General features: G+C 46.4%; 1 protein-coding gene across 1 annotated transcript in view; it reads right to left on the minus strand.

Moving 5' to 3' along the window:
* Nucleotides 1–1,039: 1,039 nt before the first annotated feature.
* The window catches only part of C2CD2 (C2 calcium dependent domain containing 2), a 78,570-nt gene continuing 52,677 nt past the window's right edge, over nucleotides 1,040–26,932 (minus strand). The window contains exons 8-14 of the mRNA XM_003418979.4: nucleotides 24,444–24,508; nucleotides 22,472–22,596; nucleotides 21,439–21,616; nucleotides 19,429–19,542; nucleotides 14,860–14,987; nucleotides 12,408–12,717; nucleotides 1,040–2,983 (exon numbers count right to left, since the gene is read on the minus strand). Of these exons, the coding sequence (XP_003419027.1) occupies nucleotides 2,763–2,983; nucleotides 12,408–12,717; nucleotides 14,860–14,987; nucleotides 19,429–19,542; nucleotides 21,439–21,616; nucleotides 22,472–22,596; nucleotides 24,444–24,508 (1,141 nt within the window). The 3' untranslated portion in view covers nucleotides 1,040–2,762. The remainder of the gene's footprint in view (nucleotides 2,984–12,407; nucleotides 12,718–14,859; nucleotides 14,988–19,428; nucleotides 19,543–21,438; nucleotides 21,617–22,471; nucleotides 22,597–24,443; nucleotides 24,509–26,932) is intronic.

Consider the following 26,932-nt stretch of genomic DNA (forward strand, 5'->3'; position numbering starts at 1 on the left):
CTGCTACATTAAAGCACACACACACATACTTAAAAGTCCGTTCCATTCGCCACAAGAATGCAGGCGCCTTTTTCCCGAGACACAGATACACGTTAAGTGTTCATGAAGGATGGCTTTTAGAAAACCATTCTGCAAAAATCTCATCAAGCCAAAAAAAAAAAAGCCCTCAAGCCACTAAAGTTTGTAGAAAAGATAAAGGAATAAAGGCGTTTCACAAGTTAGTGTTTTGCACATTTGGTACATAGTCTTAATCCATGCTTAACTTCAATGACATTTACTTTAACATAAATACCCTACATATTAAAAAAACAAACCTGGATAACAGCTTAGAAAAGAAACATTCACAGTATCAACGGAGCCCATGTTCTCATGGCGCTGACTTGGCACGACCCTGACGCTTCCCTAACGCATGCACCCGTCTACCTGCTTGTTTTAATTTCCCAGGTAAACCCCTGATGTATCAGTGTTCTACATAACCGCAGCCACTAGATGGAGACAGCGCGCGTCTAGAGAATGGGCTCCTGGCTCTTTCCAAAATGCCCAGGTGGTCTCTGTGTTCCAAAGGGACACCTAGGACCACGAAGCTCCTGAAAAGCACTCTCCACCTGTCTCATCTTTGATTCACTTGCTTCACACACACGGGATAGATGCAGCCCAGCTAACACGTTCGAGGACCCTGACGGAGTTGTAAGTCATGAGGAAACTGAGGAAGCAGAGCCTTTGAGGAAGGTTGAACAGTGAACAGAACGCTCCTGGGGCTGATAGCGACTGGGAATGGTTGAAAACTTTTTTTTTTTTTGAGAGCAAGAAAGCTCAATTTAAAACTCTGATATCTTCACCCTTGAAAAAACTGAATCCATCTGAATTTCAAAAGCCAACAAAAAGATCCGAAGCTGTACTGAAAACTTCTAATCAATGTTTGACGTTCTTAGAATCAATCCTTGGATGTTGCAGGTTCTACCCACCAGACAACAGCTCTGAGACTTCAAGTAAAATCAAACATTAAAGTGACCAACCGTTCTAAAAAGGCTAGGAGTCATTACTAACCTCTGGAGACTAACTTGGTATTAATTTTTTTTTTTTTTTTTTTTTGAACTCCAGGTGCTAATTCACAATGATTAAAATCGGGACAGAACCTTTGGAAACAACGCATGATGAAAAAGTCCTTTGAAAGTCTGTGGTAATTCCCAGAGCACCTAAGAATTTGGAAGTGCGCATTAAAAGTTCGATTCTTAGTTTTCTGATCTCTCCCACACACAAGAAAAGAAAAAATCCCATAATTCTGTTCTTTTTTATAATGATTTTTGTTCATCAATGCCTTGATTGGCCCTGAAACACATGTTTAACGACTAGCAAGCAGCTAACATGGCAGTCACGCAACCTCACATCTGTTTCCCTAACAGCCTTTGGAATCTTATTGGAGGAAAATGAATCTAATTAAACTGTGAAAACATTTCACCCCGATGACAACTGCTCTTTAACAGGCATGTCCATGGGAGATGACACATGCAAAAATAAGTGGACTTATGTGAACACAGTGAACGAGCCTAAGGAGAAAGTCATACTAAGGAAGAAAGGTTTTGAGAGGTACACTGGAATATTAAAAGTGTGTGCCGAGTTTATCATTTTTTTTCCACTGGAAATCAAACAAAGGTACCCCAGAATGAGTCGAGCCCTGTTCAAAGTGGAATTCTGACGAGTCACAGAAGGAATCGGATGAAGTTAGGCTCATTTGTTATAAAACTTAGAAACACCTGAGACACAAAACAATTTCCTCTGTGACCATAAAAGTACTTGTTCTGGCTATTGGCAATGTTTGGCAAATCAACCTTAGGCTAAAGAAAAACCACGTATGTGTGGTTAAAGCTGTCGCTTATTGCTTCTAACTTCGTTCTGACGGGCTTGCCGGCACTCTTGCTTAGCCAGTATGCCAGAGAAGACAAAAATCCATGTGTTCATGGCTCCGTTGTTATTAGAGCTCTTGACACGATTGAGAAAAATATAAAAACCACGTAAGGATTTATATATATCTTCCATGTGCAAGTAGGCTCAAAGTAAACTTGCAAAAAAGTGTTCCGCATAATATGCATAGGATATTTTAGTAGTTGCATAATTTTTCAAGTACTATGGCTAATATCAAAGGCAAGTGTCTTCCTACATTTATCATAGCATTTCCATTGTTATTAGAATTTCTCTATTTACCAATACTTCTGCCTATGTCTCACCTCCCTGTACTCAGGGCCAGCTGCACTTTTTATCCTGAGCAGCCAATAATCAGAGGTGACCCATCCATTCTGCTTACAGCGACAGCACAGAAGAGGTGTACCTTGTCTTTAGAACAAGGTCCAGTTGTGGACTCCACTCAGGGTGTAGAGTTTAAAGTTGAGTCCCCCAAACCTGTCACCCCCACAGTCCAGAAGAGCATGTCATGTAGCTCACAATGTAAAAATCTCCTTCTAATATTTAACCTCAATGCTTAGATTGGTGCACAGCCCCAGCTATGGGGCTTTTGGGTCTCATGTGACATCTGGTAGCAAATGAGGTTTTGTCAGTCCTCTCTGGGGGAAGCCTCCTGGCTGGAGACTTCTTACAAAAAATTATATACATATATGTATAATTTTTTCCCCCTTTAAAAGAACAAATTGTTGGAAACCACTAAGCTAGACAAAGCAGGGCCACGTGACAGCTCACTGGCACGTATGCTTTGTCCCGGTGAGGGTATTAATACGGGTTCACGGGAAGGAGGCTGCCAACCGCCAGCCCTATGCACAGGGGTCCACAGGGGCACCGTTCATTGCATTCTTGCTTCTGGGTCTGGACAGCAGCTTCTTGTTCAGGATCCTGCTGAGGATCATCCCCTTCCTCCTGGCCCCCTCCGGCTGCTGCAGAAATATGAGGTCATTGTGGGACTGGCTCATGCCCGGGTCTTTCTGTTGCTGCCGCCGGCGGAAGAACAGCTTTGCACCCTTCCGTAAAATTCCACCTGAAAGAGTAAAAGCACAGTGGACTCGTCAGGCAGGCGGTGGAAGCAACGCTGGGATGACTAGTCCTACTTTTAAAAGGAAGCTTGAATGACTCTAAGAAAGTCTGGTCATCTCCAGTTTCTTACTTGAGTGTGCTATCACTTTTGACACAAGCAAAGCCACAGGAATGGAGCCCGTTCCAAGAACTAGAGCAGTCTACAAGTGAGAAGATTATGAAAGAAGGTAAGACTTGACTACACGACTGCGTCGGTATCCATTCCCAGGGCAGGGACTGATACCACCCAGTCAAACCAGGCTGCTCAGGCCACCTGGATCCCCTCTGCATCACCCACTCCCCTTCATTCAACCAAAAAACCCATTGTCGTTGAGTCAATTGCGACTCATAGCCACCGTACGGGCCAGAGTAGAACCACCCCCATAGCTTCTAAGGAGCGCCTGGCAGATTCGAACCGCCGAGCTTTTGGTTAGCAGCCATAGCACTTAATCACTGCACCACCAGGGTTTCCCTTCTTTGGGAAGGGGATAAATGGCAAAGCTGGTCATGTGAGTGAAACCAAATGAAGTGCCCTGAGAACAATGGTATTCAGTTTCTTGGGAGAGTTAAATAATATTTGGTTCTGGGGGAGTAACATTTTTTATAACTCCAGATCCTTTTGTATTCATGTTAGGCTGAGTCATATGAGATGGCTGTTATTTGACCACGTTCGACCTATAAAACCTCAGTTTTGTATGGTTCAACCTATCTGTATGTGATGTCAGACACTGGAATATGAAATAGAAAAAAAAAAAAAAGCAGAAGCAGTAATTTCAACAACAATTCCTTAAAGATCAAGTGTAAACTAACGCAGAGGCAGGGGAACAAACCAAGCCAGTTGCCGTCAAGTTCATTCTGACTTACGGCGAGAGCACGAGTAGAACTGTGCTCCATAGGGTTTTTAGTGGCTGATTTTTTGGAAGTAGATCACCAGGCCTTTCTTCTGAGGTGCCTCTGGGTGAACTTGGACCTCCAACCTTTCAGTTAGCAGCCCAGCGCTTAACCCTTGAACACCAAGGGCCCACTAACCAGCCAACTCTTTTTTCAAGTTGACCGAAAATCCTGAATTAATATTCTGTTAACCCAGGCCCAGCCAAGGTGAGGGAGTAAACAGCTGAAGCTAGCCTGTGAAATTCATTACCCCTGGCATGAAAGTGTTAATGACTTTGCAAGAAAATAGGTCTGATCATGTGAATGGGAGTTTTATAATTAATTTGGTAATTTATTCTTCCTTAGGATAGACATATCCCACAAATATTTTAACAGCCATGACACACGGATATTCATCCAAGCTTTCTTCTGTCAATGGAGAGGATAAAGGATATGAATCTGCTCTTTGATGCCAAAGACCACGGCATCTGAGGCAGTGAGAGAAGCCTAACCCAGACCTGTCTATGAATCTTTGTGTAATCAACACTCATTGTGGGAAAAGAGAAGCATGCACGAATTACTTTAAGAGGCCACATATTAGACCTGACTTTGAGAACGAACTTCCTCATCCTATTTACTTCAAGCGGATTAGGCAGGAGAAAGGAGAAGTGAATTGTTCCAAGAATTGGGTGAAGTTTAATCTGGTCAAGGCAGCCAGAAAAAAAGAGTTCTCATTTTCTGTTTAGTTGGAACCCTGGTGGCACAGTGATTAAGAGGTACGGCTGCTAACCAAAAGGTCAGCAGTTTGAATCTACCGGCCACTCCTTGAAAACCCTATGGGGCAGTTCTACTCTGTCCTATAGGGCGGCTATGCGTCAGAATCGGGTTTGGTTTTTTGGTCTCTTTCGTTATAATCAAACAGCCTATTATGCAGAATCATTAGGACATTTTTAATGGTTACCTAAAGTTGGGGGCCCGTGTGCAGGGGCTGTAAGGGTTTCTGGGGAGAGCGTGAAAAGAAAGGGTAAGCATAATTGTGCAAATGATTTGACTCTTGTATAGGAGTCTTTGGGTGGTGCAAACAGGTGGAAGTTCAAATGTACCCAGAGGCACCTTGGAGAAAGTCCTCGTGATCTGCTTCCAAAAGAGAAGCCACTGACACACACGGGTCACTGTGAGTCAGAATCGACTCTCGGCAACTGGTTAACACGAATCTGCTGAGTGTGAGATATCAGCTCCCTGAGCCACTCACCTTTTCCATAAAATGGAAAGTCCCCAGTTAGGGTGTGTTAGAACGGCCAGAGCAACCACCACCACCAGGACTCGACTTTCAGGTTTAGCAGGTGGGGCAGCTGCATGTGCGCTGTGGCTAATTACGCCACATCTCAAATGTCATCACTGAGGAAAGTGCCTCTGTGCACCGTGACAGCAGACAAGGGGGGCTCTCAGGACAGGAACCCCCAGCTGTGGTGGCTAGGAGCCTAGCCAGGTTACCTCAAGTTTGGGGGTGTCATGGATTGAATTATGTCCCCCCCAAAAATGTGCGTATTAACTTGGTTAGACCATGATTCCCAGTATTCTGTGGTTGTCCTCTATTCTGTGATTGTAATTTTATGCTAAGAGGATTAGGGTGGGATTGTAATACCACCCTTATACTCTGGTCACCTCCCTGTTTCAGTGTAAAGGGAGTTTCCCTGGGGTGTGGCCTGCACCACCCTTTATCTCTCAGGAGATAGAAGGAAAGGGAAGAAAGCAGAGAGTTGGGGACCTCATACCACCAAGAAAGCAGTGCCAGGAGCAGAGCATGTCCAGCTCCTAGTCCAGGACAAAGACATTCCTCCAGAGCCGACAGAGAGAGAACGCCTTCCACTGGAGCTGACGCCCTGAATTTGGACTTCTAGCCTCCTAGACTGTGAGAGAATAAACTTTTCTTTGTAAAAGCCATCCACTTGTGGTATTTCTGTTCTAGCAGCACTAGATGACTAAGACGGGGTCCCAGGAGTTGTTCCTGCTTTAGGTCACCCTTGGAGTCCGGGAGGGTGTGTGACTGTCGGGGTGCTCACGGTCGGGGTGCTCACGGTCAGGGTGCTGGAGAGGAAGGGAGGTCCGAGAGGATCTGTGAGATAAACCCGGATCGCTCTAATACCTCCCCCACCCCAATCTCTGCAGGGGGATGGAAGCCAGCGGAGGAGAGCACACCAACCCACCCCCATCAACCGGAGGCCTGGGACTTAGGAACACCTGGTGGTAACAGGTGCCCTCTGGGAGGTCAGTCTCCACAGGCTATTGCATATGTACCTGTGCCCTGAAATTCAGTCGGGGGGTGGAGCCAGAGTCCAATGTGTGAGAAGGAGTGGGTGAGGGGGGAGGGCAGGACATTGCAGTTCCATATGAATTTGTATTTGACTTAAGACAGGGTTGAGAAACCCCTGCTGGGACTTTCTGTTGTGTCCTGAGAGCCCTGGGACACCCCCTCAAAGAATCAGGGGTGGGGCAAGCAGCAGTGCCACATTCTCAGCCCTGAAACCCCCAGGGTGGGGGGATCACCCAACAGACCTCTCTTTAATCTGCAGATGCCCAGCCTCCACCCCTGGAGAATCTGATTTCACTGGTCTGGGGAGAGGCCTGGATATTAGCATTTGAAAACCACTAGCCTAGGTCAGGTCAGGAGACCCTAGGCAGTGCAAACATGACAGGCTTCGCTAACAGAAAAGTGGGAGGTTCAAATCCACCCAAAGGTGCCTTGGAAGAAAGGGCTGGCCATCTACTTCTGAAAGATCAGCCATTGAAAAACCTATGGAGCTTTTCTGACACACGTGGGGTCACCCTGAGTTGGAATTGACTCGAGGCCAACTGGCTAAACGGGAAGCAGCAACAGGAGACAGGCAAAGGGTGGCTATGGTCAAAATACTTCAAAAAGAGAATCTGCACGTTTGTGGGGAACTGCTTTAACACAGTTCATGGAAATTTCAATCTCAATGCCTAAAATAAAAATTCTTGCCATATTAAGATAAAATACCAAGGATTTCCAATCCTATATAGAATCGGTAGGATAGGAAGGTATGCATAATACAGTTGGTTTTAACTCTACTACTGACCAAGGTTGGTCCCACAGTCTAAAGACTGACTTGTGTTAGCGACAGGCCCTCCTCCAGCTGCCCTAGGCTTGCTTCCATGCACAGCACTGGAGAGCCTTCTTTTTTTTTTTTTAATATTTAAATATTTTTTAACGCTGTCGAGTTGATTCTGATGCAAAGCAACCCCATGAGCGTCAGAGTACAGCTGTGATTCAGAGGGTTTTCAATGGTTGATTTTTCAGGAGTGCCAGGCCTTTCTTCCTAGTCTGTCTTCTTCTGGAAGCTCTGCTGAAACCTGTCTACCATGGGTGACTCTGCTGATATTTGAAATATTGCAAGCCAGCACAGTACAACAAACTGAAAGACAAGTGTGGGATGTATCACGTTACCACGACTAGTTGCCGTCGAGTTGATTCTGACTCATGGCAACCCTGTGCATGTCAGAGTAGAGCTGTGCTCTATAGAGTTTTCAATGGCTGATTTTTGGGAAGTAGGTGGCCAGGGCCTTTCTTCCGAGGTACCTCTGGGTAGACTAGAACTTCTAACCTTTTGGTTAGCAGCCAAGTGCGTTAACCATTTACACCACTCAGGGACAGGGTTATTTTCTGTTTTTATTCCAGACAAATCCCATCGTCATTCACTACCAGTGTGTGGTCCTCTCAGACAGGTCTGCTGTTTTGTCAAATTTCATTGTTCAAAGTCAATGTCAGAAACCAGATGGTGTTGTACATGTTATTGTGTAAATCTTCCTGAAGTCATCGGTGCACCCCCTCCCCCCGCAAGGGCCTGTGTGTGCTTCGCCTAATTTGATGTGACTTATCAGGCTTCCATGGGGACATAAGCTTCTTGTACTGAGGACAGATGGACATCCCTCTCCATTATATAACATAGGCTTCTCTCATAGTAAGGCTACATTGTTATTTAAAAATATATTGCCCTATGATAATCTTTAAACCTAAAACCAAAACTAGTCCCTGAAGTCTTCTTTGGACCAAAAAGTAGTGCATCTTAATAAAGTACATCTGCTTTGAGCATGAGGCTCTTTTAAGGAATTATCTCGGTGAGATCAAATTGACAATGGCAACTCAAAAGGTTAGAGGAGAAGACTAAGGGCCAGTGAGTTTACGATAGTGGTGGTGGAATATTTTAGAAAAGGAGAGTGAGAATGATAGCACTGAAGAATGTAAGCCATGGCAGTGAATCACACAAGTAGAAGTTGTTGAAATGGTGCATCTTTGGCTGTGTAGATGCTCATGAAAAAAAAAAAATGAAAAAGAATATATAGATAGAAGGCAAAAATAACTTACTGTGCAGGCAATTAATTCTGGTTGGCATAGCGATCCTCTTAAGTTAACAAAGGGAATGAGCGTGAGATGAAATCAGAAAATAAGAGGTAAAAAGAAAAGTATGCAAGAGCAAAATAAGAATGAAAAACAGTAAAGAGTTTAAATCATTCACATTATCTAGACACATGAAGTTACCAGGCAGGACATTTGGCAGCATTTTTTAATTTTTTCTTTTTCCAAAACCTCCGTCAATACTTTTTAAGCTGAAGATACACCTAAATTTTGGGAATAAATTTCGAGTTATTAGCTGTGTTACTAAAACACGTGCACTGACAACCGGCAAACTCCCAGGAGCATTTTAAACATACAAGCGCTCTTGGGAATTGAGAACAAATTCCTTGTTATCACAGAAGATATATATACCGGTAGTTCTTACACCCAAAAATTATCATTAGCTTAAAAGTAAGAGAAAAACTCCACCAAGCTGCCCCCTCGAGCACCCGTTTTGCAAAGTTTTGGGTTGGAAAATGAAAACGGTTTAATGCCCAGGACACAGAATTGTCCCAGATCCTATCAGCATCACATGCTGAGCACAAATCGCTCAGAAAGCACTGGAATGAGAAAGCCATTTTAAAACACTGCCAAATATGTCCTTTTCAAAGATCTCGGGTCTGTGCCACAGTACTGGTGAGAGTGAAAGGCTGAATTCTCAAATGCCCTGGCTCTGGAGGAGAGAGGGATCTTGCAGCTCATGCCAGAGGTGGTCCTGGGCACACCTGCCTGACACCAGGCCAGCCCAAGGTACGGTTTTTGAGGGGGTGTTCACCCACCTGGCCCCAAATACCCCCAAACCAAAGCCACTGCCATTGAGTCAATTCCAACTCACGGTGACCCCATGTGTTACAGAGTAGAACTGAACCGAGCTCCACAGATTTTTTTTTTTTTTGGCTGTATCTTTACAAAACCGGATTGCCAGGCCTTTCTTCTGCAGCTCCTCTGGGTAAGTTCAAACTGCCACCCTTTTGGTTAGTAGCCGAGCATAAACCGTTTGCACTATCCAGGGACCCTCCCACCTTGCCAGTGAAGGGAAAGGCACAGCCATAAGCAGCGGGGGAACCCCAACGGAAAGAGCTCTGGGAAGGAAAAGGAGGGAGGGAGGAGAAGTGACCGAAGTCACTGGTGTTTTGTGAATGACCAGAGGGGGCTGGGTGGGGAGGCTGAGATTCTGTGAGGAGAAAGGAAATGGACCATCAGGTGAAAGGAGGGGTAGGCAGAAAGGAAGCTTTCTATGTTTCTACCTTGCCCAGCGCTCACCTGCCTTCCTCAGTCCCGCCCCTCCCTTCAGCTTCTCTGGCCCCAAATGACAGAGGTATGTGTGTGTGCGGCCACTGCACCCTGGCCACTGTTTACGCACCCTGGGCCCATGTCTTTACAGAAGCAGGTGAGACTGCCATAGAGGTTGGTGGGCCAGGTTCCAGCTTCCCAAGCCACTGCAGTCACCCAGACTTGGATCCCTGGGACAAAGCCCCCACTCTCACAGACACCAGGGGGTGGGCAAGCAGAGGCACGAGGGTTAGTTCTTCATCACATGGTCTAGAAGCCACAGCCTGGAACTGCCCCTCCTTCCTCTTCTAACTTAGGCAAGGGGGTGGGTACGGGAGAAAGCAGCATACAGTGGTCGCTGGGCACTGTGGCACTTGGGGCTGACTGTTCTCTACGGTAGGGGCTGTCCTGTGAACTGCAGGATGCTGAGCTGCGTCTCTGGCCTCCACTCACTCCATGCCAGCACACCCCTACCCCAACTGTGACAACCAGAACTGTCTCCAACATTGCCAGACGGGGGGACACAACTGCCCCGCTGCAGCAGAAGCAAAGGAGAAGAGAAGCAGCAGAAAAAATCTAACCAGGGCTCCCTAACTCTTGGTGCGTGTGACCCCTAACTCATGGTACCTGAGATCCCCTAGTTTGGGGGCCTGAGACTCCCCCAACTCAGGGTGCCCGAGGCCACCTCCTAACTAGGGTGCCAGAGACCGCTAATTTGGGATAACTGGGATTCCCTAATTCAGGTGTCTGAGACCCTCCTAACTTGGGGTATCTGAGACCCCCCCAACTCAGGGTACATGAGACTCTACAACTCGGGGTGCCTGAGATTCCCTAACTTGCAATACCTGAGATTCCCTAATTCAGGTGTCTGAGACCCCTAACTCAGGTACCCGAGACCCCCTAACTCGGGTACCTGAGATCCCCTAACTCATGGTACCTGAGATCCCCTAGTTCGGGGCACTTGAGATCCTCTAACTCAGGGTACCTGAGACCCCCTAATTCATGGTACCTGAGACCCCCTAACTCATGGTACCTGAGATCCCCTAGCTCGGGGTGCTTGAGATCCCCTAACTCGGGGTACTTGAAATCCTCTAACTCGGGGTACCTGAGATCCCCTAACTCGGGGCACCTGAGGTTCCCTAACTTGTGGTACCTGAGATCCCCTAATTCGGGGTACCTGAGGTCCCCTAACTCACAGTACATAATATCTCCTAACTTGTGAACCTGAGATCCCTTAACTCGCGGTACCTGAGACTCCTTAACTCGGGGTACCTGATACCCCCTAACTCGGGGTGCCTGAGGCCCGTACTTCCAGTGCTTGAGATCCCCTGGCGGGTAAATTCTCAGGGAGTAATTTCCTGTTGGAAGGCAGTGGAGCCCTGGGGCCCCAAGTAGGAGGCTGAGCAGCGAGGGGTTAACACTGAGTTTCGGTGCCTGCTCTGTCTGGGCTGGTGGCGCTGGGTGGGGACGTGGGCAAAGGAGGTGGACACTTTATGGATGAGGACACCACTGAGTTGATTCTGAGTTACACTGGTCCCACAGGACGGAGCAGAACTGCCCCACAGGGTTTCCAAGGAGTAGCTGGTGGATTCAAACTACCGACCTTTTGGTTAGCAACTGAGCTCTCAACCCCTGCGCCACCAGGGCTCCGGAGCCAGGTCTCAAATCTAGAACAGATCCCAACCACTAGATGATTTTCCCTCAGCAAATATATTTAAGCTAATTTTTTTTTTTTTTTAATGTTACGTCTAAGGCACTATCCAGGTAAAGCTGCTCACCTCTGAGAAATGGACAATTCTAACGCACTGATATAGTGCTTATGGGAAGCAAGCAGGTATTCTAAAGAAATGATCTTCTCATGAGTAACATATATTAAGGTCATCAATCAGCTATGCTAGGGATTAGCTAGCTTATCCCTCTGCAGATCCTCCCAGGATCAAGGGGTCAGGTTTTGCTTTGTTTTTATTGGAAGGAGACATCCCAGAGGCACCAATGATAGAGGTAGCGACCACCGCAGCCGAGGGAAACCCAGTCCCTCTCAACTTTGCCCACCGTATGCGATGAACCAGTTAACCAACTGTCACTGTGACTCCAACTCACAGTGACCCCATGTGTGTCAGAGTAAAACTGTGCTCCACAGGGTTTTCGATGGTTGATTTTGGAGAAGCAGATCGCCAGGCCTTCCTTCTGAGGTGCCTCTGGGCGGATTCAAACCTGCAACCTTTTGGTTAGCAGCCAAGTGTGTTCATCATTTGCACCACCCAGGGACTCCTGTATGGGATGGCCCCCTCTAAAAGCCTTGCATAGCTCTGGGTGGGAATGGGCACTGAGAGGAAAGGGCGCCTCCAGGCAGGAACACCTGGTGGAGCAACAGTTAAGCACTTGGCTCCTGAGAGGTTGGCAGTTCAAAACCACCCAGTGGCTCCAAGGGATCTGCTTATCTGCTCCCATAAAGATTACAGCCTAGAAAATCCTATACTGCAGTTCTGTTACATGGGGTTGCTATCAGGTTGAAATCGACTCGATGGCACCTAACCACATCAGGCAGGAACACAAGATCCCCAAAGGCAGAGAGAAGACCAGGCTCTCATGCTCAGGAGCGATTCTGAATATGCCCGCCCCCCAAGGGCTGACAAGTCTAAACCCCAAGGCTCTAAACCGGCTCCAACACTCAGCACAGGGTGTTTTTTGGGAGGGGGGTGAGGGTGGAATAGAGTTTGTAGAGGACAAAGGGAAAAATAACAGATGACGAGAGCTAAAATTCAGCATGCAAATGAACGTGCAGGCAGAGCCACTACCGAGTGTGGAGAGCGGTGGGACGGAGGGAAGGTACCTTTGTGCTTCTTGGCAGTGCCTGGCTCTGAGACGCTCAAGGAGCTCTCTGACAGCTCATCTCCATCGAGGTCCAGCGGGCCATGGCCATCCCACCCGGTGGCCTCAGACTCCTTCTCCAAGTCCCAGGACTCGAGTTCATTCTCCAGGGGCTCGAAGGCAGGTGGGGCCTGGGCAGGTTGGTCTTCCTCAAGCGGGGCGGAGGCAACAGCGGCCCCCAGATGAGACAGGGACTCCTCCTGACGCCCACTGTCCATGGAGGCTGCATAGTCCAGCATCAGGGCAGCTTCGTTGTCCTGAGATAAGGAGGTCTGTCCGGGCAAAACGCATCATCAGAGGCCACGAGAAAGCCAGGTTGTGCAAAGACGACAGCGGGCATGTGGGAGGAGAAGAGGGGGTAAAAGCACTGGCAAAGCGCCGTTCGAACTTCTGTTCTGACTGTAATTTCAAAATATTAGAAGGCACGCCTGGCTCCTGGCTCCATATCAGGGGAGCTAATGCAGCAAAGAAGCCCCTGGGTGATGCAAATGGTTAACGTGGTCAGCTGCTGTCTGAAAGACTGGAGGTTCAAGTCCAGCCAGAGGTGCCTCAGAAGGAAGGCCTGGCAATCTACTTCTGAAAAATCAGCTATTAAAAATCCCATGGGGCCCAGTTCTACTCTGACATGCATGGGGTCTCTCTGAGTTGGAGCTGACTTGACGGCAACTGGTGAACCGACTTTCGGGGTTGGAAATCAGGACAGTGGTTCCTTGGAGGATGGGAGAGTGAGTGAAAGGGGGCAGGAGGGGTCTTGGGAGCTGGTCATGCTGCTCTTGATCTGATGGCGGGGGAGGAGAAGGGGATTACACAGGTGAGTTTGCTTACTGACAATTGACTATTGCACTTTTCTGACTTAAGTGCAGTCTTGAAGAAGTTCCCACTGACTCAAGATGGGACCATCTGGGCAACAATAAAAATAATAACTGCAATGGACTGAATACATTAAATGTTAAGATCCATGAGTTCCTAATGAAATTAAATAGAAATCTTGGTGAAAATACAGGTGAAAGGGTTATGGACCGTGTCCTTATTTCTCTCACCCACCTAACCAGTTGCCACTGTCTCAACTCCAACTCAGGGTGACCCCGTGTGTGTCAGAGTAGAACTGGGCTCCATCGGATTTTCAATGGGTGATTTTTTGGGAAGTTGATCAGCAGGCCTTTCTTCTGAAGTGCCTCTGGATGGACTCCCAACCTCTCAACTTTTGACCTGCAGTCAAGCGCGTTAACCAGCTACACCACCTAGGGACTCCCTCATCTGCCTTGTTGTATGCTGTTGAGTCGATTCCAACTCGTAGCAACCCTGTAGGACACAGTGGAACTGTCCCATTGGGTTTCCTGGGCTGTAACCATTATGGGAGCAGATCGCCAGACATTTTCTCCCATGGAGTGGCTGGTGGGTTCAAACCACCAATCTTTCGGGTAGCAGCTGAGCGCTTAAACATTGTGCCACCAGGGCTTCTTCTCATCCGAGCCTAAAGAAAACCTAACCAATGGGCCGCGGCGTTCCCATGGGCCATCAGCCGCCTGCTGGCCATCAGTGGAAATGTACATAGAAAGTCATCATCAAAGCCACCAGTGGCCTGGCGCCCAGTGGGACTGAGGGTCCTGGCTACTCACTCCTAGGCAAAATGGCAATGTTGACGACTGGCCTTTGGCACTTCTCATATCTCACTCTCAGTGTTCTCTCCCATCCCACCCTCTTATTGCCCTTCAGTTGGCCAAAGGCAGTTTTACAGTATCCAACCCACTTTCATGTTCAAAATTCTTCTTCCTTCTCACCCCCTCCCATTCCAAATCAAAACCTCCTACCCATCCCTGCACGTCTCACCCTGCACTTGTTCATTCTGAAATATCAAAAAAGAATGAGGGTCTGTGGCTGGGCAGCTTGCCCAGAGGGGTGCCTGGCTGCCACCTGGGTGGGCCTCACACCCGCCCTCACGGATGTCATAGAGCAGGAGAGGGTAAGGAATGTGGATTTAAAGGAATCTTTGTTTCTCTCTGATGACAAAACTAAAAAACATTCACTGCAAAAAAAAAAGTTAAATGCTTCGGAGATGTGTAATGCAGGGAGCGCAAGTTTCCCATAATTGGGGTGCGATCAGGGCGGAGGTTCTGTACCACGAGGAGTCTGACATCATGAGTTTCTGTTTCAATAATTTTTCTTCAAATGACTCGTCAGCCTCTCAACAGCCGAAGCTTCACCCAACAGAACCTTTCAGTTCCTTCATAAAGAGTACGGGCTACATCAACGCGGCACCATAATCACCCCTTTGTTGGACAAGAAACATCATTAGACATTTGCAAACGGAATTTTTTGGATGGTGATCAAGCACTTGGGCTAATGTCTACAGAGGGAGAAGGGCACAGGTCAGTCTCAGATGCGAACGCCTCTCCGAGCTGCCTCCACTGTACCTTGGAGATCCCCGAGATGATGATAGTGCTTTTCTTCCGCGGTGACTTGAGTTTCAGTTTTGAAGATTCGCTGAGTTGTCGGATGGCCACTTCCGCCACTGGATCCAAACCGTTCAACACCAACAATTCTGTCAGAGGGAAGACGGTGTTGAGTTCATTAGCAAACATTAAAAACTTCTGTGGGAGCTTCCCCGGAAACATGGAAATGGTCTAGTGAAGGTGTCTAGAAAGCATTTTCTAGCAGAAAGCCAGGGAAAAAAGAGTTTGGGCACTGCGGGCCATCTGGTCTCTGTCCAACTACTGAATTTCGCCTTGGTAGCTGGGTTCCAATAAAACTTTATTTATAAAAACAGGTGGTGGGCTGGGTTTACCCACAGGCCTGTAGTTTGCTGACCCTTGATCTATAGCTTGATTTCCTGCGTGGTTACACAATACTCATTGAAGTGTATACTTAAGATCCACACATTTTGTTGTGTATAGATTATACCTCAACATAACTAATGAAAAACAACAAAAGCAAGAAAACAAAACCAAAAACCTCTGTAACTTTTTGAGCTTTGAAAGGCAATGTCGTTACTCTTTCCCTCCCAAAGGTAATTAAACGTATAGAACAGCAACTGGGGGTGTGAAGAGTTGGTTAACAAAAGCCGCTCCTTTCCATGGTTAATACCACCCATTGGCTAACATCTGGAAACCCTGGTGGCATAGTGGTTAAGAGCTACAGCTGCTAACCCAACGGTCAGAAGTTTGAATCCACCAGGCGCTCCTTGGCAGCTCTACGGGGGCAGTTCTACTCTGTCCTATTGGGTGGCCATGAGTCGGAATCGACTCGACGGCAAGAGGCTTGTTTTTTTATGGTTTGGCCAACATCTATCAAATGCTTAATATGTACTGGGCCCTGGTCAAAGAGTTCCACATGCATTATTTCATCCCCCAAACCCTAGGAGGGTGGCCAAGCCAAGGCGCCCAGCCTGGTGTGTGAATTAGAGCCAAGGTTTATCACTCTTATTCTGCCCAAAGTAGTTACGAAGACAAAGCTATGACACCAGCAGACTGTTAAAAGGAACTTTCCCGTCCTGTTTTTTGGCCATATCCTGAGGACAGCAGAGGCCATATTTCCAGAGGGTGTGTGAGAGAATCAGCAGCCAAGAACTGCCACTTGTTGAAAACAGAGAAGGGTCAAGAGAAAGGCTTTGTGGAGGCATCCCCTTGGGAACAGCTGTGCTGTACTGCCCAACACCTCCAAACTGCCAGGTGTGAGGACTGCCACCTCCTCAGGCCACACCTAGGGCTTCCCTGCATCCTCAGAGCACCTGGCCAAGGGGCCAAGGGGCCAGGTTGGCCGAGGAAGCTGCCACTGCCCCTGGCTGCAGAGTGGAGGGTGAACCTGAGGGCTGACTCCACTGGCCACGGGCAAGAAGAGAAACCCGCAGCAGGACCGTCGGCCCAGCATCTTTTTTTTTTTTCCTCAAATTTTAATACCCTTCATATTTTTTAGAGCAGTTCTAGGTTTACATAAGAATTGCTCAGAAAGTGTTTAGAGAGTTTGCATATGCCTCCTTTCCCTCTCTGCACTCTGGTAATCCTACTGTTTACATGTTGCCTTCATGTGATATATTTGCTACAACTGATGCATCAATCTTGATACGTCTATTATTAAGTCCATAGTTGGCTTTAGGGTTCACTATTTGGGTTGAACAGTCCTGAGGGTTCTGACAAATCAAAATGTCATAGGTCCACCATTACCAGATCGTACAGAATTATTTCACTGCCCTAAAAATGCCCCATCCTCCTCCACCTCTTCATCTCTCCTGCTTTCCCTTGACCTCTCACAAGCTCTGATCTTTTCACTGTCTCTATAATTTTGCCTTCCCCAGAATGTCCTATAGTTGGGATCATACAGTATGTAGCCTTTTGGGACTGGCTTCTTTCACTGAGCAATATGCATGTAAGGTTCCCCTATGTCTTTTTGTGCCTCGGTAGCTCATTTCTTTTCACCATGAGTAATACTTTTTTTTTTTTTTTATGGATGTACCACAGTTTGTTTATCCATTCACCTACTGACGAACACCTTGGTTGCTTCCAGTTTTTGGCAATTATGAACAAAGCTGCTATAAACATTCATGTGCAAGTTTTTGGGTAGACATAAGTTTTCAACTTATTTGGGTAAATACCTAGGAGCGTAAATACCTGCGCCATATTGCAGTCCCATCCACAGTGAACGAGAGTTCCTGTTGTTCCGTATCCTCGCCAACGTTTGGTGTTGTCAGTATTTTGGATTTCAGCCATTCTAATTTTTAATAGTGTGTAGTGGTATCCCATTGTTTTAATTTGCAATTCCCTACTGACATGTGATGTTGAGCATTGTTTCATATGCTTAAGCCTGGGGTCTTTTAGAAGGGATCCTGCCCAGGTGAAAAGACTACTCCACAGTACGAGGTGGTAGGGTGTACTTCCAGGGGCAGGAGCTGAAGAAGGGGCATCAGGAGTGGCCAGAGGATCACTGCCTGTGTCTGTGAAGTTGCAGTTGGGGGGACCAACAGGGAAGTTTCCAAAGACGCATGAAAACCCCCACAAGGGAAAGAGTCTGTTTTAAACTTCTACCCTGTCAAGCGGCAATAAGCCATCAAATAAGAGCTTTCGTGTTGACATGTCACGAGGTTGGCAACCAATGTCACAAAACAATATATATATTTTAATTGTCTAATGAGAAACTAATTCGCTCTGGCAACCTTCATCTAAAGCACAATAAAATAAATAAGAACTTTCTAGCTTTCTATGCACCTGACTGTTTCTCCTTGGCCCACTGTTGACCTTAGCGAGGTTAGAAACAGCACTGAGTGTTGGGGAGAGGGGAGCAAGAAAGAAGTTGCCCACTGCCCCTTCCCTGACTGCAGGTTCTCCTTGTAATGAGCCCGAGGTGGGGAGGGGGAAGGCTTGATGACCGGCTCTAGGGGTTCTGCCTGTAATGAGCCAGAGGCGGGGAGGGGAAGGCTTGATGACCGGCTCTAGGGGTTCTCCCTGTAATGAGCCCGAGGCGGGGAGGGGAGGCTTGATGACCGACTCTAGGGGTTCTCCCTGTAATGAGCCTGAGGCGGGAGGGGGAAGGCTTGATGACCGGCTCTAGGGGTTCTCCCTGTAATGAGCCCGAGGCGGGGAGGGGAGGCTTGATGACCGGCTCTAGGGGTTCTCACTGTAATGAGCCCGAGAGAGGGAGGGGAAGGCTTGATGACCGGCTCTAGGGGTTCTCCCTGTAATGAGCCCGAGGCAGGGAGGGGAGGCTTGATGACCGGCTCTAGGGGTTCTCCCTGTAATGAGCCCGAGGCGGGGAGGGGAAAGCTTGATGACCGGCTCTAGGGGTTCTCCCTGTAATGAGCCCAAGGCGGGGAGGGGAGGCTTGATGACCGGCTCTAGGGGTTCTCCCTGTAATGAGCCCGAGGCGGGGAGAGGAGGCTTGATGACCGGCTCTAGGGGTTCTCCCTGGAATGAGCCCGAGGCGGGGAGGGGAAAGCTTGATGACCGGCTCTAGGGGTTCTCCCTGTAATGAGCCCAAGGCGGGGAGGGGAGGCTTGATGACCGGCTCTAGGGGTTCTCCCTGTAATGAGCCCGAGGCGGGGAGGGGAGGCTTGATGACCGGCTCTAGGGGTTCTCCCTGTAATGAGCCCGAGGCGGGGAGAGGAGGCTTGATGACCGGCTCTAGGGGTTCTCTCTGTAATGAGCCCGAGGCGGGGTGGGGAGGCTTGATGACCGGCTCTAGGGGTTCTCCCTGTAATGAGCCAGAGGCGGGGAGGGGAAAGCTTGATGACCGGCTCTAGGGGTTCTCCCTGTAATGAGCCAGAGGCGGGGAGGGGAAGGCTTGATGGCCGACTCTAGGGGTTCTCCCTGTAATGAGCCCGAGGCGGGGAGGGGGAGGCTTGATGACCAGCTCTAGGTTGAGCTTGGGATTTAAAGAGACAGTGAGATGGCTCTTACTGAAAGTGACCATAAAAACATGAACCATGCACCCACAGGGCTAAGGAAAAATGATCCCTATAGACAGGTTTAAAGGGACAAAGGGAGACAAAACAAAACATAAAGTTGTTTTTTCAATTATGTTCCACGAGCCCCACTGATTTTATATTAATGTAACTGGAATTCACTCTCTGGGTTTCAACAAATGCATAATGTCATGTGTCCGCCATTATAGTTTCTGGCAGAATCATCTCACTGGCCTAAAAATGCCCTGTGCGCCACCTACGCGACCCTCCCATCTCTCCCTGAGCCCCTGGCAGCCACCAATCTTTTTCCTGTCTCTATAGTGTTGCCTTTTCTAGAATGTCATATAGTTTGATCTTGGTATTTACTTTGTTAAAACATGCCCTAGAACTTAAGTGGGGGTGCTACCACCACTGAAGCCTTGGGTCAACTTTTCTACTTCTAGTTCTTCTCTTATTACTCAAAAAAAAAAAAAAAAAAAAACCCTTCCCAAATTCTCAAAAGGCAATCTCCATGCTTATCAGATGAGAAAGACTTGTTAGAACAGCTCATAGGATGCTAAGCGGTGGACAATGTGAGCGTACCCTTCGTTACCTGTGTCTGAAGAAGAGAAAGTTTTACTGACGGGGGCGCCGTGGCAGGAGATGGCTTGGACAGAGATATCTTTTTCGATCACCTTCACTTTCACGGGCGTTTTCGCAGGAGACTCTGCCAAGGAAAGTCCCCAGTTACACATGGCACCCCAAAAGCTATCTGAATCAACAGTTACAGAAAAGCGAAACTCCCTCTCTTTTCACTGATAGTTCACCCAGTGGTAAAGGCAATGGCCAACCAAGACTTCTTTAACAATCCCTCTTATTCTTTTATTATTATCATTAGTAGTAGTAGTATCATTACTTGGATCAAAACTGGTGTTAGGAGCCCAAGTCTAAATAAAATTTCAGAAACATTTTAACTAAACCAGAGTTTCATTTTCTATTTTGCATTCAAGAATTATGTCAAGTGATAACATAGTTGTTAAAGAAAATGTTCTACATTCTACGTTGGTGAGTAGCATCTGGAGTCTTAAAAGTCTGTGAGCTGCCATCTAGGATACACCACTGGTCTCACCCCTTCGGGAGCAAGTAATAATGAAGAAAACTAAAGATACAAAGGAAAGATAAGTCCACAGGACTAATGGACCACATCTACCACAGCCTCCACCAGACTGAGTCCAGTACAGCTAGATGGTGCCTGGCTACCACCACTGACTACTCTGACAGGGATCACAGTAGAGGGTCCCAGACAGAGCTGGAGAAAAATGTAGAACAAAATTCTAACTCAAAAAGAAAGACCAGACTTGCTGGCCTGACAGAGACTGCAGAAACCCTGAGAGTATGGGCCCCGGACACCCTTTTAGCTCAGTACTGAAGTCACTCCTGAGGTTCACCCTTCAGCCACGGATTAGACAGGCTCATAAAACAAAACGAAATTAATGGGGCACACCAGCCCAGCGGCAAGGACTAGAAGGCATGAGGAGACAGGAAAGCTGGTAATAGGGAACCCAAGGTTGAGAAGGAAGAGTGTTGACATGTCATGGGGTTGTTAACCAATGTCATAAAATAGTATGTATACTAACTGTTTAATGAGAAACTAGTTTGTTCTCTAAACCTTCATCTAAAGTACAATAAAAAAAAAATTGTGCCAAGTGACCTATTCTGGGAAAATAATACTTTAGCACAATTCTTATACAAGACACAATATAAATAAAGCAGTAACAGTAACAAACCCTACACTTACGCAGAAATTGTCTCCACAGTGATGGTTGTAGTGACATGTACACAATTCAGCTGATCTAAATTGACTGATGTTAGGACTTCCAGTAAATAATTTTTAATATAAGCAACTCTACCCTGACCAGGGACATCTAATTTTTCAAGATGGTGCCTGTTGTTCCCACATAAACGTAATGGGAGTACTTTGTTTAACTTAGTTTGAGTTGTACCAAAATACAGCTACTTATGACATCTAGGTTTTGTCGTTGTTATTGTTAGCTTCTGCCAAGTTGGTCCCAACTCATGGTGACCCCATGCACAGCAGAACAAAACACTGCCTGGTTCTACGTCATCCTCACGATCAGTTGCGGATCAGACCATTGTGATCCATCAGGTTTGCACTGGCTGATTTTCAGAAGTAGATCGCCAGTCCATCTTAGTCTGGAAGTAGATTCCTTGTCCATCTGGAAGCTCTGCTGAACCTGTTCAGCATCATAGCAAGACACGAGCCTTCACTGATAGACGCTGGTGGGGACACATAAGGTGCACTGGCCAGGAATTGAACCCAGGTCTCCTGCATGGAAGGCAAAAACACTACCACTGAACCACCACTGCCCCCTCTAGGTTTTAGCTCCAGAATGTACTACAAGGTCGTACCTTGCTTTGGTTTATCAGGTATTTATTTGACAAAATAGAAACAAAATCGTCCAAAAAAAGTAAGCAAAATTCTTGCCAATTACCAGACTTCCCTGGCCATGAGATTTTCTTAATAATATGCAGTACTTGCAGCCTACAGGGCTCTGCAGTGTACAGGACAAGATGTTTACAGAAAAGCTCAGGATTCTCTCACCAGGGCTCAGCGGTGATGCCCTCCCTGCGTCGAAGCGAGGCTTCTTGGTTTTCAAAGCAGTCACCGTGGTGACCACAGTCCCACAGGGCAGCACTGTGCGATCTTTCTCTATCTTCGCAGCAGGAACAGGGGGAGGGGCTGGCCAGGGCCTCCAGTCACTGGGTTCTACATAAGAAAACTGCAGAGAAGGCTGGTTACTTATTCTGCAGCAAGTGCAAAGGCTGATCCGCCACTGGCACCCTGCCGATTTCTTCATTTAATGTCTGTTATGGATTGAATGGTGTCCTCCCAAAATATGGGTTGGGATCCTAAACCTTCTACCTGTGGCTGTGATCTTGTTTGGAAATAATAACATTGTCTTTGTTACGTTAATTAGATCATACCGAAGTGGGGCAGTTTCTATACCTATTTGCTTCTGAGTTATAGAATAGAGCAGATGAGACACAGAGACACACATAGGGTGGGGCGGGGGGGAGAGACAGGCACTGTCTGTCTACTGAGATAGATGTATATGCAGCTAGAAGCTAAAACAGACAAGGAAGGACCTCCCCCTAGAGCCACACCCTGAATTTGAACTTCTCTAGCCTCCTGAACTATGAGAAAACACAGTTCTGTTTTTTTAAAGCCACCCCCTTGTGATATCTGTCTACAGCAGCACTAGGTAACTAAGACAGCATCCCTTCAGATTTTTACTTTGCCTGGATTTTCCCAGCATTGACACTGACATGGAATGATGCCACCCAAGCTCAGCCACAGACAGAATGATGGGAACAAAAGCTGGAGAAGCAAACAAACACAGCCTTTCTGGGTTGACCCCCTGTGAGGTGGCATGAGGAAAAATTATTTCATAGCAGGCGCACTGGGGTCATGGGGGCCTGCTCCATTCAAGTCTAAAAATGGGTGCTATGGAACAGCACTTCTTGGAAATGTCACAGTGAAGCAAGAACATGACTCTGACAGATATAAATGAAGATGTTCCCTATCTGAAGTGACCAGGCTGAGCCTTGGCTGTTGTCGGCAACGCAGGCCATACCTCTGCAGTGACCGAGCCCAACACTGGACTGCCCGCGGTGGACCCGCTGGTCAACGTAAAGCTCTGTGGTCCAGAAGGTTGCTTCTTAAATAAATCTAAAGGAATCGTTGTCATTGCAAACAGACCTGAAGAGACAGAAGAAGCAAGGAGCACCACTGATGTTTCCATGAGGTTCCATGAAGGAAAAGGGCCCCAGAGAGCTGTGAGAACCAGAATGGAACTCCTGATGTATGACCTATTAGCTTGAAAATGGTTACATTTCAGAATATTTTAAAAAATATCAATGTCACAAAAGAAAAAAAAAAAATCTTTGGGGTGTTCTAGACCAAAGGAGGCTGAAGAGAAGTGAGAATCATAGCCCACAATCTATGCTATGCTGGGGTAGAAAATAGTTGCTATAAAGGACATGATAGGGTCACCTGACAAAAACTGGAATATGCTGTAGATTGGCTAAAAGAATAGTGTCAATGTAAATTCAAGAAGTTGATTACTGTACTGTGGACCAAAAACCTGCAGCCATCGAGTAGATTTCGACTCACAGTGACCCTACAGGACAGAGTAGAACTGCCCCATGTGGTTTCCAAGGAGTGGCTTGGTGGATTCGAACTGCTGACCTTCTGATTAGCAGCCAAGCTCTTAACCACTGCACCACCAGGGCTCCACAGAGGATATTCCCATTTTCAGAAAGTATGCACTAAAGACTTTAGGGGTGAAGAGCCATGATGTATACAAAACCAAAACAAACCAGTTGCCGTTAAGTTGACTCATGGTGACCCCATGTGTGTCAGGGCAGATGTGTTACGTGGGATTTTCAATGGCTGATTTTTCTGAAGTAAATCACCGGGCCTTTCTTCTGAGGTGCCTCTGGGTGTACTTGAACTTTCAACCTTTTGGATAACAGCTGAGCACTTAACTGTTTGCACCACGCAAGGGACTTCTACGATTTATGCAACTTACCCTAAAGTCGTTCCAAAAAAATATTTCACGTGCACGCGTATAAGAACACATGGAGAGAAAGTGAGGGGGGTGGTAGACATGATAACGAAAATGGAACATGTTAAAAATAGGTGCATCTGGGTAAGGGCTATAAGGTTGTTCTTTGTACACCTTTTTGTTAAGTTTGAAATTATTTTTATTTTTGTACATTTGAACTTCTGTGGGTCCCATCAGGCTGGACTGGAATGAAGCCCTGCTGGAGCCACAGGAACGTGGCCAGGAACGGGCTTCTCTCCACACAAACAGCGGCCCCTCCCAGCCCCCTGGAACGTCAGTGCTTACCTCATGTGTATCCCCGAGCCACAGAATCAAGGGAATGGTCTCAAAGTTCTTGCTAATCACTAGAATCTTGGGTGTTTTTTTTCCTAATACCCCTAACTTCACAAGGTAACAAAATGGTTTGATTTCAGAGCAGGATAAACCAGGCAAGAGCCCCCCTCCCCACTGTGATACGTTTATGAGGATGTTTAATGAGCCCCTGGGTGGCACGAATGATTAAAGCGTAAGCGCTCTGCTATTAGCTGAAAGGTTAGTGGTCAAACCCACCCACAGGCGCCTTGGAAGACAGGCCTGGGGATCTGCTTCTGAAAGGTCACAGGCTTGAAAACCCTGTGGGGCAGTTCTACTCTGCACATGTGGAGTCAGAATCAATTCAACGGCAACAACAACATCCACATAATGATTTCACCTCTAATGGTTGCTTTCTTGTATTTAAACACGTGTCTAGTTTTAGCCACTGTGGTTTGTTATAAAGGAAAAGCCAGTTGAACACACTCCTTCCCACAATGTACGACCTTGTTAATAACCGGAATTGACTTTGCACCCAACATTCCCTTGTGAGAGCCCAGAGTGGTTTAGGGGAGGGGTCGCACGTTCAGCCAGGTCCCCCCGCCTTCCCCATCTCCCCAAGGCCGGGTCCAGGTGGCTGGATGACTCTCCCAGACTACCGGGCGTCCATCCCCCCCTTAGCACCCACCTTCTGAGGGTCTTCCATCCTCCGAAAGCTGCAGCTGTAACTCCTTCGATTTGGCATTCAGCTCACTGTGAAAGGAATAAAAGCTGTGACTGCTTAAAAATGCAAAGGTCTGTTACTTTTTTTTTTAAATAGTCTTTTTTTCTGACTATAGAAAGGAACACAGAGTCATCATCGATATTTAAGACATATAACCAAGAAAGATTATCAGCCACCTTACCACCCAGAAATAGTCCCAGTCAATGTTTTGGTGGATAGCCTTCCAGAGCTGTCCAACAGAACTGCCCGCCATGATGGAAATGTTCTACATCCGAGCTGTCCAGTACCTCAGCCACTAGCCACACGTGGCTACTGAGCACTTGACATGTGATCCATGCAACGAAGGCACTGAATTATTTTTGTTTCATTTTTATTAACATAAATTTAAAGAGCCAAATGGGGCTAATAACTACTGTACTGGAAATTGCAGCTATATAGTTATTTCAAAACAAAATATGGAACACATTTTTTTACTTCAGATATCATGGACATCTTTTCAGGTCTATAAATCCAGAGCAACATCATTTCTAAGGACCATCTAATATTCCACTCTCTGGCTCTATGGCATTTTGTCTAACCAGCCCCTTAGTAACTGTCTTAGGCAGCTAGTGCTGCTATAACAGAAATACTGCAAGTGGATGGCTTCAACAAATAGAAGTCTATTCTCTCACAGTCTAGCAGGCTAGAAGTCCTAATTCAGAGTGCTGGCTCCAGGGGAAGGCTTTCTCTCTTTCGGCTCTGGAGGAAGGTCCTTGTCATCAGTCTTCCCTTGGTCTGGGAGCACCTCAGTGCAGGAAACTTAGGTCCAAGGGATGCACTCTGCTCCCAGCACTGCTTTCTTGGTGGTATTAGGTTCCCGTGTCTCTCTGCTCACTTCTCTCTTTTATATCTCAAAAGAGATTGGCTTAAGACACTATCTAATCTTGTAGACCCCATCAATATAGCTGCCACTAATCCATCTTATTACATCATAGTGATAGGATTTACAACACATAGGGAAATCACATCAGATGACAAAATGGTGGACAATCATACAAGGGAATCATGACCTAGCCTAGATGACAGATATTTTGGGGGGGCACAATTTAATCCATGACAGTAACCAACCCTTAACAACGGGTTGGTTGATTTCCAATTTTTCGCCATTACAAACAACCTGAGGTAAATTTCCTTATACCTTTGCATATTGTGTGATTATTGCCAGTCAGAGGACAAACACGTAAGAGATTTTTAAATACCTACGGCCAACCTCCAGAATGGTCATGCAAATTCACATGTCCACTAGCCATTACGTTATTATTTATCAACATGTATTTATCAACTCTATGGGGCAGTTCTACTCTGTCCTATAGGGTCGCTATGAGTCGGAATCGACTCGACGGGAGTGGGTTTATGGTGAAAATGATTTCTCTCTTTTGTTTAAGTTTGCTTCACTTTAATTATTTCTGAGATTGAACATCTTTCCAGAAGCTTCTGGTCATTTATAGTTCATGTTTTGATATTCCCAGTTAGAAATTTTGCCCAGTTTTCTAAGGAAGTGTCCAAAATTTTATTACTGATTTATAAAACTTTCTCTCTCTCTATATATATACATCTATACACATATATATAGTATACGTACACACATACAAGGGACATTTTCTTCTATTACCTTTTCTGATGCTTATTGTATACAGAGATGGTAAGATTAGTTTCTCCTTTGATCTAGTGATACAATAATTTCATTAATAGATTTCCTCATATTAAGCCATGTTTAAGTTCCTGAAATTCATTCAGCTGGTATTGGTGCATTATTTTTCATGTGCAGCTGGATTCAATTTGACAATATTTTATTTAGAGCCCTTACATCACTATACATAAGTGAAACTGGTCTTTTCTCTTTTTCTTCTCTCTCTCTCTCTGTCAGATTTTGGTATCAATCAAAGTTTCCTTCTGCTCTGCTCTGGATGGTGTGTGTGCTTTTAAGGTAACTGGGAAGCCTACCAACAGTTCACTCTTGCTAAAACCACAACAGGACATGGGCTGTGGGCGAGAAAGAAATCAATACTAAGAACTACTTTTAAAAAGAAATCCAAGCCTAGTTTAAAAATGGGCAGAGGGCTTGAACAGATATTTCTTCAAAGAAGATACACAAATGGCTAACAAATATGAAAAGGTGCTCTGACATCTTAGGGAAATGTAAATCAAAACCACAATGACATACCGCTTCACACCACTAGGGGAGCTATAGTATAAAACAAACAGGGAAAATAACAAACATTGGCAAGGATGTGGAGAAACCAGAACGCTCATCTGTTGCTAGGGAGAATGTAAAAGGGTGCAGATGCTATGGAAAACAGCTTGGTGTTCCTCAAAAAGTCAAAGATAGAATTACTATATGACACAGCAATTCCACTCCAAGGGAGTCCCTGGGTACCACAATTGTTTAAGGGCTCAACTATTAACCACAAGGT

This window comes from Loxodonta africana, chromosome 2, assembly GCF_030014295.1.
Source record: "Loxodonta africana isolate mLoxAfr1 chromosome 2, mLoxAfr1.hap2, whole genome shotgun sequence".
Lineage (NCBI taxonomy): Eukaryota > Metazoa > Chordata > Mammalia > Proboscidea > Elephantidae > Loxodonta > Loxodonta africana.